Source organism: Saimiri boliviensis, chromosome 15 (genome assembly GCF_048565385.1).
Source record: "Saimiri boliviensis isolate mSaiBol1 chromosome 15, mSaiBol1.pri, whole genome shotgun sequence".
NCBI lineage: Eukaryota > Metazoa > Chordata > Mammalia > Primates > Cebidae > Saimiri > Saimiri boliviensis.
The window spans coordinates 27,143,818-27,159,574 of NC_133463.1; the positions used below are offsets into that span (position 1 = coordinate 27,143,818).

A 15,757-nucleotide genomic window follows, 5' to 3' on the forward strand; every position below is an offset into this window, starting at 1 on the left:
AAGTAGAATCATATGATATTTGTTTTTTCTCAAATTATTTTCTAGTTTATGTCATTTAAAAAATTCCAGTTGTAACCAGTTATTTAATAACCCATGAATGTGCTCCAATTTGTAGTTTGAAAAATAACCTTAAATTAGCCCTCAGGTAAAACACTCCTTTAAATCTAACTTACAAAAAAAAAAAAAAAAAAAAAAAAAGGAAGAGTAATCTCCCAAGGTTCATAGAATAAGCAACATGACAGAGAGAGTTCCTAAGTACCACCATCCAAGAACTCTGAGACCTGAGGAGCACTGGAGTACTTCAGGGTCTGTGGATGTGAGAAGGACTACATGGCAAAGGCCAACTCCCTGGAGGACTTTGTACACAGAGTTCAATCACCAACTAAAAGGAAATAGCAAAGGGCCTCAAAAGCAAACCTGGTGAAAAAAGTAAGTATTTTTTCTGCTCAAGGAAGAGAAGACAAAACTCAGCTTTAGCCCTAGGGAAGGATAAAGGAAAGAATTTTCTGGATAAATCCTGGATTACACCAGTGTGTAACTAGAAACACAGGTGACAAAGCAGTTCCAAATGTCAAGATTCATGTCTGAATGGCTTATAAAACTAAACAAGTTACCCAAAAAATCTAGATACATCTACAAGTGCAGACCCAAGTAGCCCAATGGAGAGAAACAATATCAGGAAGGCCACTGTCAGTTTTTGGGAAGAGAGAGTTCAACCAGCAGAGAGAAAAGAAATGATTCAGGGATTTATCCATCATCATGCTTTCTCTGATTCCTTCACTGTCTATATACACAAGAACCAAGGTTTTGTGGAATGAAAAGCTTCTTCACACTCACATACTCATTCATACACACACAGGCTGTGGATCGCTGTCTCAAAGTGGACAATGATTTTTTTAATGAGATCTTAAGGGAGTAAGAAGAAGAAGAAAATATTTACATATATATACTAAAAAGCACAGCCAAAGATGGAAGCACTTTATAAAACTCACCAGAGGTTTAATTTTTATCACATGAGGAAAGATCTATACACCCTTAAGCCATTTCTCTTTCCAAGATCCCTTCTGTCATGAGTCAGCATTTTGGGAGTAAGGATAAAAAGTCCTTATAACCAATCTGCTCTCACATGTTTTAATACTGTGAGAAGATGACCATGAAATACGGACAAGAAAGTACCAAAGTCTTGGGACAGATCAAGAGTTTAACATTATCATCAGACAACTTATACATATTGAGATCTGCACAGTTACTATTGTATTATATGATAAATGTCTGTAATTTGTGTGACTTTCCATAGCCAAAATAAGTATTTCTGGAGTTAGCTCTTCCAGGGTAAGGGAAGAGAGAGGAAAAAAAAGTAAAAAGTTGTTCTGATCCATCAGAAGACACCTGATTGATATCAAACCCAGGGAACCTGCCAGGTTCCCTTTTATTCCTGGCAGGGCTAGTCACCTGGTAAGAGGCTGCCAATTGCAAATGTGAGTGTGTGCTTGCTGAGTGTCTTCTGTTTGTTCTCTCAATCCACCTTCTACTATTCCCCATCTTCTTCTCTGCCACTGGAAGGGAGCTTTCTAGACTGCACCAACAGGCTACTTTGTCCTCTGGCTTCTTCTTGGATTCAATCAGTGGGAGGTACCCACAAGGCAACTTAGAAGGCAGAAGGGGAGTGAGGTAATAGTAAGTATTTTCTTGGTTCCTCTGCAGCCGGATCTCTGTACATTAGCTGTGTTCCTCTACCAAACATAGCTACAAACACCCACTCTGAGTAAGAGTTTTGACAATGGCTCTATCACTTGGCTCCCTTTGGCCTAAGATTGGGACCGTTTTTCAGGGTTCCTAGCCCATACTTTCATAGTTCATTAAACTCTCCTCAATCACCCAGTCTGAGATGCCATCTGTTTCCTATCAGAACCTGACTCATAAGAGGTTTACTTAGGCTTTAGCAACAGATAATGTGTGTGGACAAATACATACATGATGGGAGTAGGATAAACAGCTGAAATGGATAGCATGACCAGGGCTCCAGAGGCTGCATCCCCTGCCTCCAGACCAGTACACAGCAAACAGAAGAAGGGTTTCAAAGGTCAATACCACACAGGTCAACATTTACTTCAAATGCTCCCTCCCAAAAACCACAATAACATGAATCCATTTGTTTTCATATGACTAAGTAAACCATTAAAGATAGTGGAACCTAATTAATGACTCATTTTTTATTTTTTGAGACAGGGTCTCGCTCTGCCACCCAGGATGGAGTACAGTGGCACGATCTCGGCTCATTGCAACCTCTGTCTCCCAGGCTCAAGCAATTTTCCCACCTTAGCCTCCTGATTAGCTGGGACTATAGGCATGCACCATTATGCTTGGCTAATTTAAAAAAATTTTTTTTTGGAGAAAAAAGTCTCACTATATTGCCCAGTCTGGTCTTGAACTCCTGGGCTCAAGCCATCTTCCTAAAGTGCTGGGATTATAGGTGTTAGCCACTGAGCCCAGCCAATTATTGACTCTTTTTGTCTTTAGTCATTTTCATTGGGGGCTCCCTGTCATCCACTGAACTGGCTGGCGCCTATTCATTCCTTAAAGTCTCAGTTTAGAAATCAATCTCTCAATACCAAATAGCATACTGGTGATGGAGACAGGCCTTAAACCTAGGTCTTCCACCTTCTGCTTCGATTAAATATTACCCGTATTTATACATTTACAGTGATGCCATTACCATAAGAACATTAAAACTTCATCTCACTTACAGGCAAGAGGCTTTTTTTTTTTTTTTAAATTAGGCTTCATGAAATGTATTTTTGTGACCTTTCTTCTAGTAATGTCTAATGTCAATCCTTCTCAACCTGAGACTATCCCTTATAAGACAGTCTCTAATAAGCAAAGTGCCAGGTTTTTGTCCAGATTTAGATTTCTCATGTGACAGAATATACTGAGGCTAAGTGTAAAAGCTTTCTGTCTGCATGAAATGTTGACGTATTATCAAAGTAGTACTGTTTTCTTTCTAGAAATTAGATGAATTATATTAAGGATACATATTATCCTTAATAGTGTTTTATTATGTTGACTTTTAAACCAACTCTTCTAATTTCATTTCATTAATATCAATTCCTATCTGAAAAAGTGATTAATCCCAAACAATTTAAAGTGAGATCAATTGTGAAATATTAGGTAAGGTGAAACATCCCTGGCGAGGACAAAGATCTGTGACCACAATGTCAGAAGCTTGGTGAAAAACTGCCTGCCTTTGATTGTCTGCTTAAATTTTTGTTTCCTAAAGCCTTCACATTTCTATAGTGCTAAGCTCACCACAAAAGTAATTTTTATAAATGTGTCAGATTCCGAGGCATTAACTTTCTCTATGCTTCTTTCAATGATGAAAACACATTATTTCATAATTAGAATCAAGAATTCATTTCTAACTTGATACTATTAATGAAACTCAAATTTAAAAAAATCAATGTAGTTATCCATAGCTCTATTTTCTGAGATTTCCTGGTTTCTGATGAGATAACCTGAACTTAGAAAAGGCAATCTTTTCACCCATCTGACAATTCATCACAGGATGGGTGTTCTTTTTATTACTGAATTATATACAAGTAAAACTAAAACACTACTTCTCTAATATATTTTCACTAATTCTGTAATAAAAGCTAAACTGTTAGGAAGGTAAATATTTTTACAGAGCCCAAATGACCTAGTAATAGAATATATGAAATATAAAACACACTACACATTATCAAGCATACAAAATAATCATGAAAAAGACTATGAGGCTACAGACCAAAATGTTAACAGAAGTTATCTCAGTGTGATTATGGGCAGTATTGTTTTATTTTCCAAATGTTCTTCAATGAACATATATTATTATTATTATTTTTAGATAGAGTCTCACTCTGTCCCCAGGCTAGAGTACAATGGCATGATCTTGGCTCACTGCAACCTCCGCCTCCCGGGTTCAAGTGATTCTCCTGCATTAGCCTCCCAAGTAGCTGGGACTACAGGCACCTGCCACCACATCCAGCTAATTTTTATATTTTTAGTAGAGAGAGGGTTTCACTATGTTGGTCAGGAAGGTTTTGATCTCTTGACCTTGTGATCAACCCACCACGGCCTCCCAAAGTTCTGGGATTACAGGCGTGAGCCACCACGCCAGGCCTGAACATATATTATTAATAAAAATAAATATTTCCAAAGAAAAAGTATTCACAATAACTTATAATAAAAAATAGGAACTAGACCACAAAGTGGTATGCTATGATCACAACCTTGTAAAGTCGTGTACACATATGGGCAAAAATAAAGGTAACAGAGAAAAGAAAAAACATTTGATTTGCAAGGTATTGGAATGGTAGACGGTTTTTTATCTGTTATTGTCAGAATGTTGTTTCAGGGGAAAGAAGGAGGTGTTACATAAAAGGAATAAGAGAACACCACTAAGCCAGCCGATCAGGAGAAGTGGCACGTGGGCATCGACAGCAATGAACAGCATAGCCTCATAGTGCACATGATAGTATATGACCCAAGAAAACTGTTTCACTGGTTGTGGTTTACTTTATTTACCGTCTTTTATGGGGGCATGAGTAAAAAGACTTAGCAGGGGTGTATAAGCTAGAAGTGTTGAAGAATAGGTTGCTGAAGCCGTTTTTCTCTACTGTAAATCAGTGGATGTGTTAAGCAGGTAAACACTGAAATATAATCTGGTCTAGAGATTTTATTTTATTTTTTTGGTTACGGTCTTACTTTGTCACCCAGGCTGGAGTGGAATGGTGAGATCACGGTTCACTACAGCCTCACCCTCCAGGGCTCAAGAGATCCTCCTCCTCCAGCTTCCCAAGTAGCTGGGACTACAGATGTGTGCCACCATGCTCAGCTTTGTATTTTTTATAGAGATGGGGTTTCACCACATTGCTCAGGCTGATCTCGAACTTCTGGGCTCACGAAGTCTGCCTGCGTTGGCCTTCCAAAGTGCTGGGATTACAGCTGTGAGCCACTATGCCTGGCCAGCTCTAGGGATTTTTTATTCCCAAAGAGACTTTATAGGTGGATAAAACTTTAGCTGCATAAAATCCTTTGAGTATGAATTATGTGGGTTAGCTAGACAGGTTTCCTAATGCCTGGAGGCTTGTCTTTTATCTTTTTTTGGGAGACAGTCACATTTTGTTGCCTGAGGAAGGCTTGCCTTTTAAAGTTTTAAAAAAACAATTAAGAAAATATTTCTAAAATTTACCTTTAGAAGGGGACAATTCATTTTATTTAACATTTCTTTTAATGCCCTAGGATAATCATTAAACATATTGATTATGACGTCATTAAGATTCTACTGAGGTGTGTGTATGACTCTATTCCTCGGTGTTTTGAGATTCAAGATGACTAGACTTTTCGTTTAGTTTGCTTTTTTGCATTATTTTTTCTTTTTATATTTAAGGAACAGGTTCTTAGTGAGGGTTCACAGAGCTGCATCATGAGTAAAAACACAGGATTTTGAGTGCACAGACTTTGAAACACCAGATTTTGTCTGTCTTTGTGGTTCTCATCTATTGTTCAGACAGATGCAGCTGCTAGACAGCTGAGATACAGTTAAGTGAGGGGTCACTAGATAGGAAAAGATGACTTGATCATTTTTTCCCAGGGTAATGCTACCATCTCATCTTTCACTGAATTACCTTTGGTCATCAGCTCCATTTTGACTGCTGTTCAAGACAATTCTCCAAAGATCTGAAGATACTAATTTCTTCTGGTCATTCATGAGATTGATATCTGGCAACTGCAGTTCACAAACTTTGCTTTCAGACAGACTAAATTCTCTAAATGCAACAAAAACCTTCTGGAGTTCATCCCAGTATTCCAAGCTACAAGGAACCTATGTTAAAATAAAAGAAAATTAGAAGTTGCAGATAGAAACTATGCTTTTATATTGGTTGAAATTCAAATTAAACCTTTATAAAAATTAAAATATTAAGACCTTTAGAGGAGAATAAGGTTATAAAAGACAGTAGTTAGAATTTCTTTTCATATTACTGTAGATTCATCCTGTTTGTTTTTAAAAACCAATTAAAAAATAATACATAAAAACAGCCAAAATTATAAAAGAAATAATGGGAACAAATTCTACAAGGTGTTAAATGTATTATAAACCCACAGTAAGAAAAAGATAAGGCTGGTGTATTAACATATAAATACATTAAAAGAAAAGAATAAAATAGCAGAGAAAGGGCTAAGTACAGACACAATTTTACTATGTAATGAAGGTGCTGGCCAGGCATTGTGGTTCATGCTTGTAATCCGAGCACTTTGGGAGGCCAAGGCGGGTAGATCACCTGAGGTCAGGAGTTCAAGACCAGCCTGGCCAACATGGTGAAACCCCGTCTCCACTAAAAATAGAAAAATTAGCCAGGCGTGGAGGCACGCAACTGTAATCCCAGCTACTTGGGTGGCTGAGGCAGGAGAACTGCTTAAACTCAGGAGGCAGAGGTTGCAGTAAGCCAAGGTCATGCCACTGACTGCACTCCAGCCAGGGCAACAGAGCAAGATTCTGTCTCAAAAAAAAAAAAAAAAAAAATTAATGAAGGTGCCGTGTCAGATAAGTCAGAGAAAAATAGAAAATGACATTGCAAGAACTGACTAGTCACTTGGTAAAACTAAAGTGGGTCCCTACATCATTCTTTAAAGCAAGCTCCAAAGGATAAAAATGCTGAAAGTGTAAGAGAAAAAACATGTTAGTATTTAAAAAATACTATAATAGGGTAGCCTTTTGTATGTATGGCATGAAACCCATGATAAAATCAAATTTAAAAAGTTAAATAGGATAAGACAGGTAATATTCGATGACAGGTCAAGGAATATTCATTCTGATAAGAGAGTACTCTTACAAATCAATGAGAAAAATGACACATAATCACAGAGAAAAGACTTTCTTTAAAAAAGGTAGATTTTACAAGTTCCTCAACTGTGCCAAATATCTACTGCCAAGCAGAGCATCCCCCAGGGGCTCCTCTGCATCACCCTTGTGGGACTTTGGAACGTGGAGAACCAATGAAAACATGATGCGCATGTTGCTTGCCATGCCACAAGCAATAGACTTCTTTGCTTCTGACCAGGAGTCTTATGCCTTCTGCCAGCATCCATGAAACACTAACAAGAAAACTTACTAGCTTGCACTGGCTAATCTCTGAGAACCTGATAGCAATTAGATTACAGAAAAAAAAAAAAAGAAAAAAAAAAAACCAAAACTATAACCAGTCAGTAAACACAAAAAGTTACTCAACATTACCAATACTCAAAGAGATTCAAATTAAAGCAAAAATGTAATACTTAATAACCTTTCAGTTTAAGAAGACTGACATGTCCCATTTGTGGACATAATGGGAACTCAAAAAAGCTTCTTTAACAAATAGATTTCTTCTTAACTTTTCTCTCCTAAATAAATAATTCTCAATCTTTCAACAGGAATGAATGTTGAAATAAATGTTACCTCCACCTATAATTAAGTTTCTTTTCTTTAAACAGCAAATTGAGTATCCATATATAATGAGATGCTAGAAGGAAGAAGGGAGAGCAAAATGGATATGCAGAAGAGGCTAAATGTGATGAAAGAGAAGCACACGTTCTGGTTAGTGATAAGCAACATATCCATGGCATTACAGTTTTAGCCACCATTTCTTGAAATTCTCTCTTTTCTTGCTTCCATGACATAATTTTCTCTAACTTCTTTTCTCTGGGTTATTGTTCCTATATTCTCTCTCACCCTGAAATACCTCTATACTCCCTACTTTCTTACTGTCTCATGTCTAAAGCCTTCCTATCAAGAACCAAATCAAATACCACCTTTCTCAGCCTTTTCACTTCCCCAGATGGAAAAATACTTTTCCCTTTTCTGAATGCCAATAATTTTTTAAAAATAGGAATCTCTTTTAGGGTTCTTATCACTGTAAACTTCATGTTACAGTTATTTCTGTATATGACATCTTCTCTGGTGGACACATTCCTTGAGGGAATGATTTCCATTTGGCTAAGCTTTGAATTTTCACAGCACCTGGGATAGTGTATATAACAAATGTTCAAAAAGAGTTGCTGAATAAATGTATGAATAATTCATGAATGAATTAATGAATGTACACATACTGAGTGATTCAACCCATCTCTGTCACATTATAGATTCTCTCCAAAGAAGTATAGAAGTTGAAAGCATGAACTTTGAATCAGATCCATTGGGATTCAAATCCTATCTCCATTAATTTTTTTTTGGGCAAATTAATTTTTCTTTTTTTTAATTTTTTGAGACAAGGTCTCGCTCTGTTGTCCAAGCTGGTGTGAAACGGCATGATCACAGCTCAACAAAGCCTTGATCTCCCTGGCCCAAACGATCTTCCCACTTCAGTCTCCTGAGTAGCTGGGACCACAGGCACGTGCCACCATACTTGACTAATTTTTGTATTTTTTATAAAGAGAGTCTCCCTATGTTGCCCAGGCTAGTTTCAAACTCCTGGGCTCAAGCAATCCTCCTACCTTGGCCTCCCAAAGTGCTAGGATCGTAGGCGTGACCCATTGTGCCAGGCCCAAATTAATTTTTCTAATACAAGTTCCCATATATGTAAAAAGGGAAGAAGAATATAGCTACCTTAATGAATTGTTGTAAAGATTAAATAAGACAAAGCATTTTAGTTAATACCACATAATAAGAGCTTAAGAAATGTTAGTCATTTTTTACCCCTCTCACGCTCAAAGAACAATTTGGAAACTTATATATTGTTACCAGAATCAGGTAAATTTTAAGAGTTCTGTTTATTAGGTTTCTTAATAATGGGTTGGACTTCTGAGAAGGAAACAATAAACTATGAACCTGGATGCTCAGGAGCACTGCACCCATAGTTCAATACGATTTTCTGCTCCACACCTGTTAAAGTGTTGCCCTCCATATGTGCTATGACTTCAGAGATAAAGGAATGTATCATTGCTTAACTATGCCAATGTCTTAAGCCCTGTGGTTTAAGACACTCATAACCAGGGGAGAAAGAGATATGGGAAATAGGATATAAATCCCTAGAGAGACATATAAAAATCTCAGTGGAGGCCAGTAGCAGTGGCTAATGCCTATAATCCTGGCACTTTGAGAAGTGGAGACAGGAGGATTGCTTGAGCCCAGGATTTTGAAATCAGCCTGGGCAACTTGGTAAGACCCTGTCTCTACAGGAAAAAAAAAAAAAGTTGGACATGATGGCATGTTATTGTGGTCCCAGTTACTTGGGAGGCTAAGGTGGGACGATCACTTGAACCCAGGAGGTCAAGGCTGCAGTGAGCTGTGATTACATCACCGTACTCAACCTGGAAACAGATGGAGGCCCTGTTAAAACACACACACACACACACACACAAACACACACACAAACTCAGTGGACAAGGACAAATGAGTTGAGAAAAAGCATATTAATAATTTAATGATATAGTCACTGTTGTGCTATCAAATATCAGATCTTATTTATTCTATGTCTATATCAAAACATTACATGTACCCCATATCACACATATATAGATAATATATATGTGATATATATATGATATATATCTTATATATCATATATATATGATTATGTACTCATAAGGCAAAAATAGCTAAAAATTAAAAAATATGTTTATTATAAAACGTTGCATAAACACAAGTACAACAAAGAATATAAAATTGCCTATCATTCCCCACAAAAAGAAAAAGCATATTAATATACCTGTTGTTTTTGGTAATACAAATAATGGAATTGAAGTTCAATGTAATGTTTTTGGTGAAGAGGTTATACAGAAAATATGCAAAAAAAACCAAACTTGTTTTGGCATTTTCTCCTGAAATTCTACATTAAAATTAATATATAATAGCTTATAAAAGTTAGCTGGCACATTGGAAGGCAGAATAGGACCTTAAAAAAAAAGTACCAGTAAGTTTTGAAGTACAAGGCAAGGGTTGGCGTAGGTCCAAATATAAAGCAATCCAAGCTGGGAACCCTGCAGGAAGTGATTAGACAGCTTAGGGGACAATGAACGTGGACTGTACCAACAGTGAGTCTTAGGGAAGGAGGAACTGTGGGAGTTTAAAACAAGAGATGTGAAAGAACGCCAAAGAAAAACTTTATTTAGTTCACAACTTGTGTGAGGCTGGCTCTATAGTTGCATACTTCAGCTGGAATATTCTCAGCTACTCCGAAAATTCAGAAAACAACAGATAACTACTATGGAGATATATAGCAAAGTATGTCAGTTATGTGTCATAATTTTCCTTTAGTGCCCTGTTTTACTCAGTTAACAAAGGCATATTATTAAATTTACTTCAAATGAAACCCCTATTAAAAATTTACATTGTTTGACTTTAAATACATTTATAAAAGTCACATATTCTTTTTTCCCATTAGTAGAACATATAATCAACCTTCAGTATTGATGGAAAGTGGGTTCTGGGACTACCCACAGACACCAAAATCTATGGATGTTCAAGTCCATTATATAAAATGGTACAGTATTTGCATATAACCTATGCACATCCCCCAATATACTTTAAATCATCTCTAGATTCCTCATGATAACTAATACAATGTAAATGCTATGTAAATAGTTGTTATACTGTATTGTTTAGGGAATAATGATAAGAAAAATAAGTTTGTACCTGTGCAGTACAAACACAATTCTCTTTTCTTGAATATTTTTATTTTTTATTTTTTTTCTTGTAGAGACAGGGTCTTGCTTTGTTACCCAGGCTGGTCTCGATCTTTTCTTGAATATTTTTGATTGGTAGTTGGCTGAATTCATGGATGTAGAACCAACAGATACAAAAGGCCAACTCTACTTTTCTTTCTTTTTCTTTTTATTTTTAGGACAGAGTCTCGCTGTCACCAGGCTGGAGTGCAGCGGTGTGATCTCGGTACACTGCAACCTCCACCTCCCAAGTTTAAGCGATTCTCCTTGCCTCAGCCTCCCGGGTAGCTGGAACTACAGGTGCGCACCACCATGCCCAGCTAATTTTTGTATTTTTAGTAGAGACGGGGTTTCACCATGTTGGCCAGGATGGTTTCAATCTCTTTACCTTGTGATCCATATACCTTGGCCTCCCAAAGTGCTGTGATTACAGGCATGTGCCATTGTGCCTGGCCTATTTGTCTTTAATATTTCAAAACAAAACCTAAAAACAACACTGAGTATAATTAGTATTTGAAAGATAATTATATTCAAATATATATTGAACTATAAATTTACTTTTAAAAGCTTATAGATAACATCTTTATATTATCTTCTCTATCCTAAAAAAAAAATGTCATTGGTGTCACACTCTGGCTAAAATCTGGGCCCTCCCACTTAAATCACTACTGTATTATCTTGGGCAACCTACTTAATGATTCTGAGCTTTAGTTCCCTCACCTGTAAGCAAGGGTAATAAAACCTGTATTGTTTTTAGGCCAAATTAAAGATTTTGACTTTATTTTCTTTGAAAGGTTGAAAGCAAAGAGGTGATGTCAAATTTACATTTTTCAAAGATTTTGGATACTATAGACAATGGATTAAAAAGAGGCAAGCATGTATGCAATAAGTCCAATTAGGAGGTCTAAGCTAGAAATGTTATGGTTGGTGGCAACAGAGTGATATGTAGGAGATTCTTGAGACATACCAATTAGTAAGTTTTGTTGATTGATTGGCTGTGAGAAGTGAGAGGGAAGTGTCAAGAATAACTCCAAGGTTCCTAGTCTGAGCAGCCATATGCTAATGTCATCTACAGGGACGGGTAAAAGTGATATATAGTAGTATGTGTGTGGGTAGAGGAGGAGAGATCATAAGTTCATTTTTAGCCACTCTGAGTTGGAGGCACCAATGAGCCATCCCAGAAGAAATACTGAATAAGGGATTGGCAATTCTGAATACTGGAAGAGGAAGTTATCTGTGCTGACACACAGCTACAGTGCATTTAGCACTAGCCTTTTGTCAGGAGGGCATAATGGAAAAACAGAGAGCAATAAAGTTTAGGGTACTTATTTGCAAGAAGGTATTTTAAATGATGAACTAGGAATGCAAACCAGTTAAAACACAATATGAAAATGGTGAGCTGATGAAAAGAGAAAATCAGAGAACTAGAGTTTACTGAATAGTTTAACAAATAAGTGTGGTAGGGGTTGTTGAATAAGCAGGGCAGAGAGCTATGAAAGACTGTGAGGGAGCTTGAGATGCTGGAATAATGACTTAGGAGGCACAGCAGTTGTGGCTGATGACAAGATCCAGAGCTTGAGCGTGGGAGTGGGTAGTTAAATGGAGTGGAAAAGATTCCTAGAGATATGAGATCAAGGTAGGGTTTTGGCTGGGCCATTTATGGCAGTGAAGAAAAAGGCTGGCAGCCAGGAGGTGAGGACCGGTGAGAATGAGAGGGAATGACCAAAAAGTTAGTAGATGACAACAACAAAGATGGATGAGAATATAGTTAGAGAGAATGAGAAGCAAGGGGACTTGACAAGAGGGTAGAAGAGTAAAGGCCAGTGGCACTGGCGAGCAAAGAGAACACTTCCTCTCCTGGCCTTAAGATAAAAGGGACACAAGAGAATGAACAGCCTCCACTTCAGAGGGCTGCAGTGGTGAACTACGTCCCAAGAGACAGTGACATTTTCTTCAAGGTAATGGAGTAGAAGAAATGCTGGAAGAACCAGTGGAGGTTTAGGGGAGAGTTCATTAATCAAGGAGCAGATATTCCAGAGGGCAAAGTGGAAGGGCATGGGAGGCTGAGGAAGAGGGAGGTTGGTAAGAGTAGATAACAGTATCTAGACAGGAAGAAATAAATATTATAGTTTGGGTGGTGACTAGAAAAGAAGGAAATGAAGCATGTGGTGGAACTGACACCTGATTTAGGAGGAGTAGAGACAATGGCTGTGGTTCTAAAAGTAGTCTACTACTACTTCTTGAGTCCTGGCCTGCATGCCATGTGTTCTCAGACTATTATTCTTAAAGATAACAAGACTACCTTCTTTACAGTTTTATTCTAAAAAGATCTTGTTTAATGTACTGATACTTTCATTCAAATTATTTTGCATTCATGGTAATTTTTAACAAACTTTGCATTAACTTAACTCACTAATCCTCTCTTGTCTTTCAGTTATAAGTTGACATTGCCCAACTAATCCATAGGTGGTGGTGACATAATTAAGCTAAACATCTAATGTAGTTATATTGTTCTTCTAACTTCATATGGTACCAATTAATTATTTTCAAGGAATAACTCTGGGCTCTATTTTATGTCATCTATTTAAAATAACTTTATTATGTGCTTTTAGGTTTGAAATAGATGACGTGAATGATCTTTAGTTACAATATGTATAACTGAGGATTTGTTATTAATGCCTCTGCTGAATAACTTGAAGGAAAGATGACTATTCCAAGAAAGTTTGGTTGCCAAAAAATAGTTTAGAAAGCCTGAATATCTAGTACTGAGTCATGGGAAGTGGGAACAAGTAAATTGGTTTCACTGGAAAACATTCCACAAGTAACACATGGTACATTTCAAATGACTGTCAAGATTATATATATTTTTTATTACATTTTGTTTCCCTATCCATTATTTGACAGGACCTAAAAAATTAGCCAGCCATACATAATAAACTGTACTCTAAGCATATGCGGTCTTTGCATATGAATATATCTTAGGTTGTATATCTGCCAGTTGGTAAAAACCCACGTATTTTTGCATTTAAAATGTTATTCCACAATTTGTTTCCATTTGGTGGCTAATTTGGGAAGATTTGCATGTGTGTTGGCCATTTAAAAATATTTTTGGTACAAAGAATATTTTGGCACTTAATTTGTTTTTATTACTTAATAGTACTGCCAAGACTGTTAGCAGAATAATGACTGCCCATCTGTCCTCACGGATTTCTTTGTGCAGGGGCTGCTGAAGCTGGGCCATTACCCCTTTCTCTACTCACTTCCACTAAGCAACCCAGGCAAAGGATACCAAAGAAGTGTTTTTGCTGTATATATGTGCATAATCAAGATTTGTAGGTAGAGAGGGGAGATCTAGCAATTGATGTAGCTGATCAGTCTGCTTCAACTACGGACAAAACAGGGTAGCTAACTGTGTAAGGCTGGATAGTGAGTACAAAGCCAGAGCTTCCATTCTAGACTTAGTTATCAAAGATTGGTTATAGCAGAGGATACTGGCTTCATCACTCTTCCCACTATCTTTCTAGACTTCCCAGGGTGCCAAGTCAGGTAATTACAGCAGGAGAAAAACAGCTATATCTCTGCCATCATCTGTGTTTTGATTGCAGCAGTTAGTGATGGCAGCTGTGGTAGAAGAAACTACCCTTTAAATAGTCCTTTATAAGATACAAATGTACAGATTTTTCTTACACATTATTTCAGGGAGTAAAATATTCCCATTTTACAAGTGAGTGAAATATGGCTCACTAACATTAGGTAACCTGCTCAAGATTAAACATTTAGTAAGTGGCACACCTTTTGGTTGTAAATGCTGTGCTCTTTAATGATTTTTAGATTAAAGAAGAAAGACAGACCCCATAATGTGTCATTTACAATTTCCAGTTCCACTTTTTTTTTCAAAGTGGATTCTTAGGAAGCAATAAACAGAGAATGCATTTTGATTTTTGCCACTTATCCCAGTCATTTATAGTTACTTTATTTGGCAGCTTTTTTCTTTTTTCTCATTAGTATTCTTTTTATTTCAGTACTTTGAATATGTCACCTCACTGCCTTCTGGTCTCTATGGCTTTTGATGTGAAATCAGCTGTTAATCTTATTGAGTATCCCTTACGTGTGATTAGTTACTTCTCTTGTTGCTTTCGATATTCCTTGTCTTTTGACAGTTTGTGTCTAGGTGTGGATATCTTTGAGTTTAACATGGAGTTCATTGAGCTTCTTAGATGTGTAGATAAATGTTTGCCATTGAATTTGGGAAATGTTTGCCCATTATTCTGCAAATATCGTTCCTTGCCCTTTCTCTCCTCTCCTTCTGGGCCTTCCCTTATGCACATATTGGTACACTTGCCGGTGTGTCACAGATCTCTGAAGCTTGTTTTCTTCATTCTTTTTATTTTTGGTTCTTCAGACTCAATAATCTCAAATGACCTAACTTAATGCTCGCTGATTCATTCTTCTGCCTGCTTAAATTGTTGTTGAGACCCTCTAGTGAATTTTTTATTTCAGTTATTATACTTTTCAATTCTGGAATTTGTGCCTGTTTTTTAAAATTATTTTGATCTCATTATTAATATTCTATATTTGGTGAGACATGATTCCCATACTTTAGCTTTTTAGACATGGCTTTTTTTAGTTCTCTGAATACATTTAAAATACATGATTTAAAGTATTTGTCTAATGAGTCCAACATCTGGGGTTCCTCAGGGACAGTTCTTATTGATTTCTTTTTTAAAATATATGGGCTGTACTTTCTTATTTCTTGGCCCATCTCATACTACTCTTGAAAATGGCATTTTTAATAATACAAAATTTTATGATATAAATAAATAACATGATTATATTATTACAAGTAAACAATGGCAACTCTAAAATAATCAGACCCTTTCTCTTCCCTAGGGTTTGTTTATTTATTCATTTTTGAGGCGGAGTCTTGCTTTGTCACCCAGGCCAGAGTGCAGTGGCATGATCTCCACTCACTGCAACCTCTGCCTCCTGGGTTCAAGCAATTCTCCTGCCTCAGCCCCTGGGGTAGCTGGGATTACAGGCATGCAGCACAATACTGGGCTAAATTTGTATTTTTAGTAGAGAG

General features: G+C 37.0%; 1 protein-coding gene across 9 annotated transcripts in view; it reads right to left on the bottom strand.

Moving 5' to 3' along the window:
• The window catches only part of VPS13B (vacuolar protein sorting 13 homolog B), an 805,060-nt gene that overhangs the window by 103,335 nt on the left and 685,968 nt on the right, over window positions 1-15,757 (bottom strand). For all 9 annotated transcript variants that reach the window (XM_074386816.1, XM_074386811.1, XM_074386814.1 and 6 more), the window contains one exon: window positions 5,664-5,860. In XM_074386816.1, coding sequence (XP_074242917.1) covers window positions 5,664-5,860 — 197 coding nt within the window. The remainder of the gene's footprint in view (window positions 1-5,663; window positions 5,861-15,757) is intronic.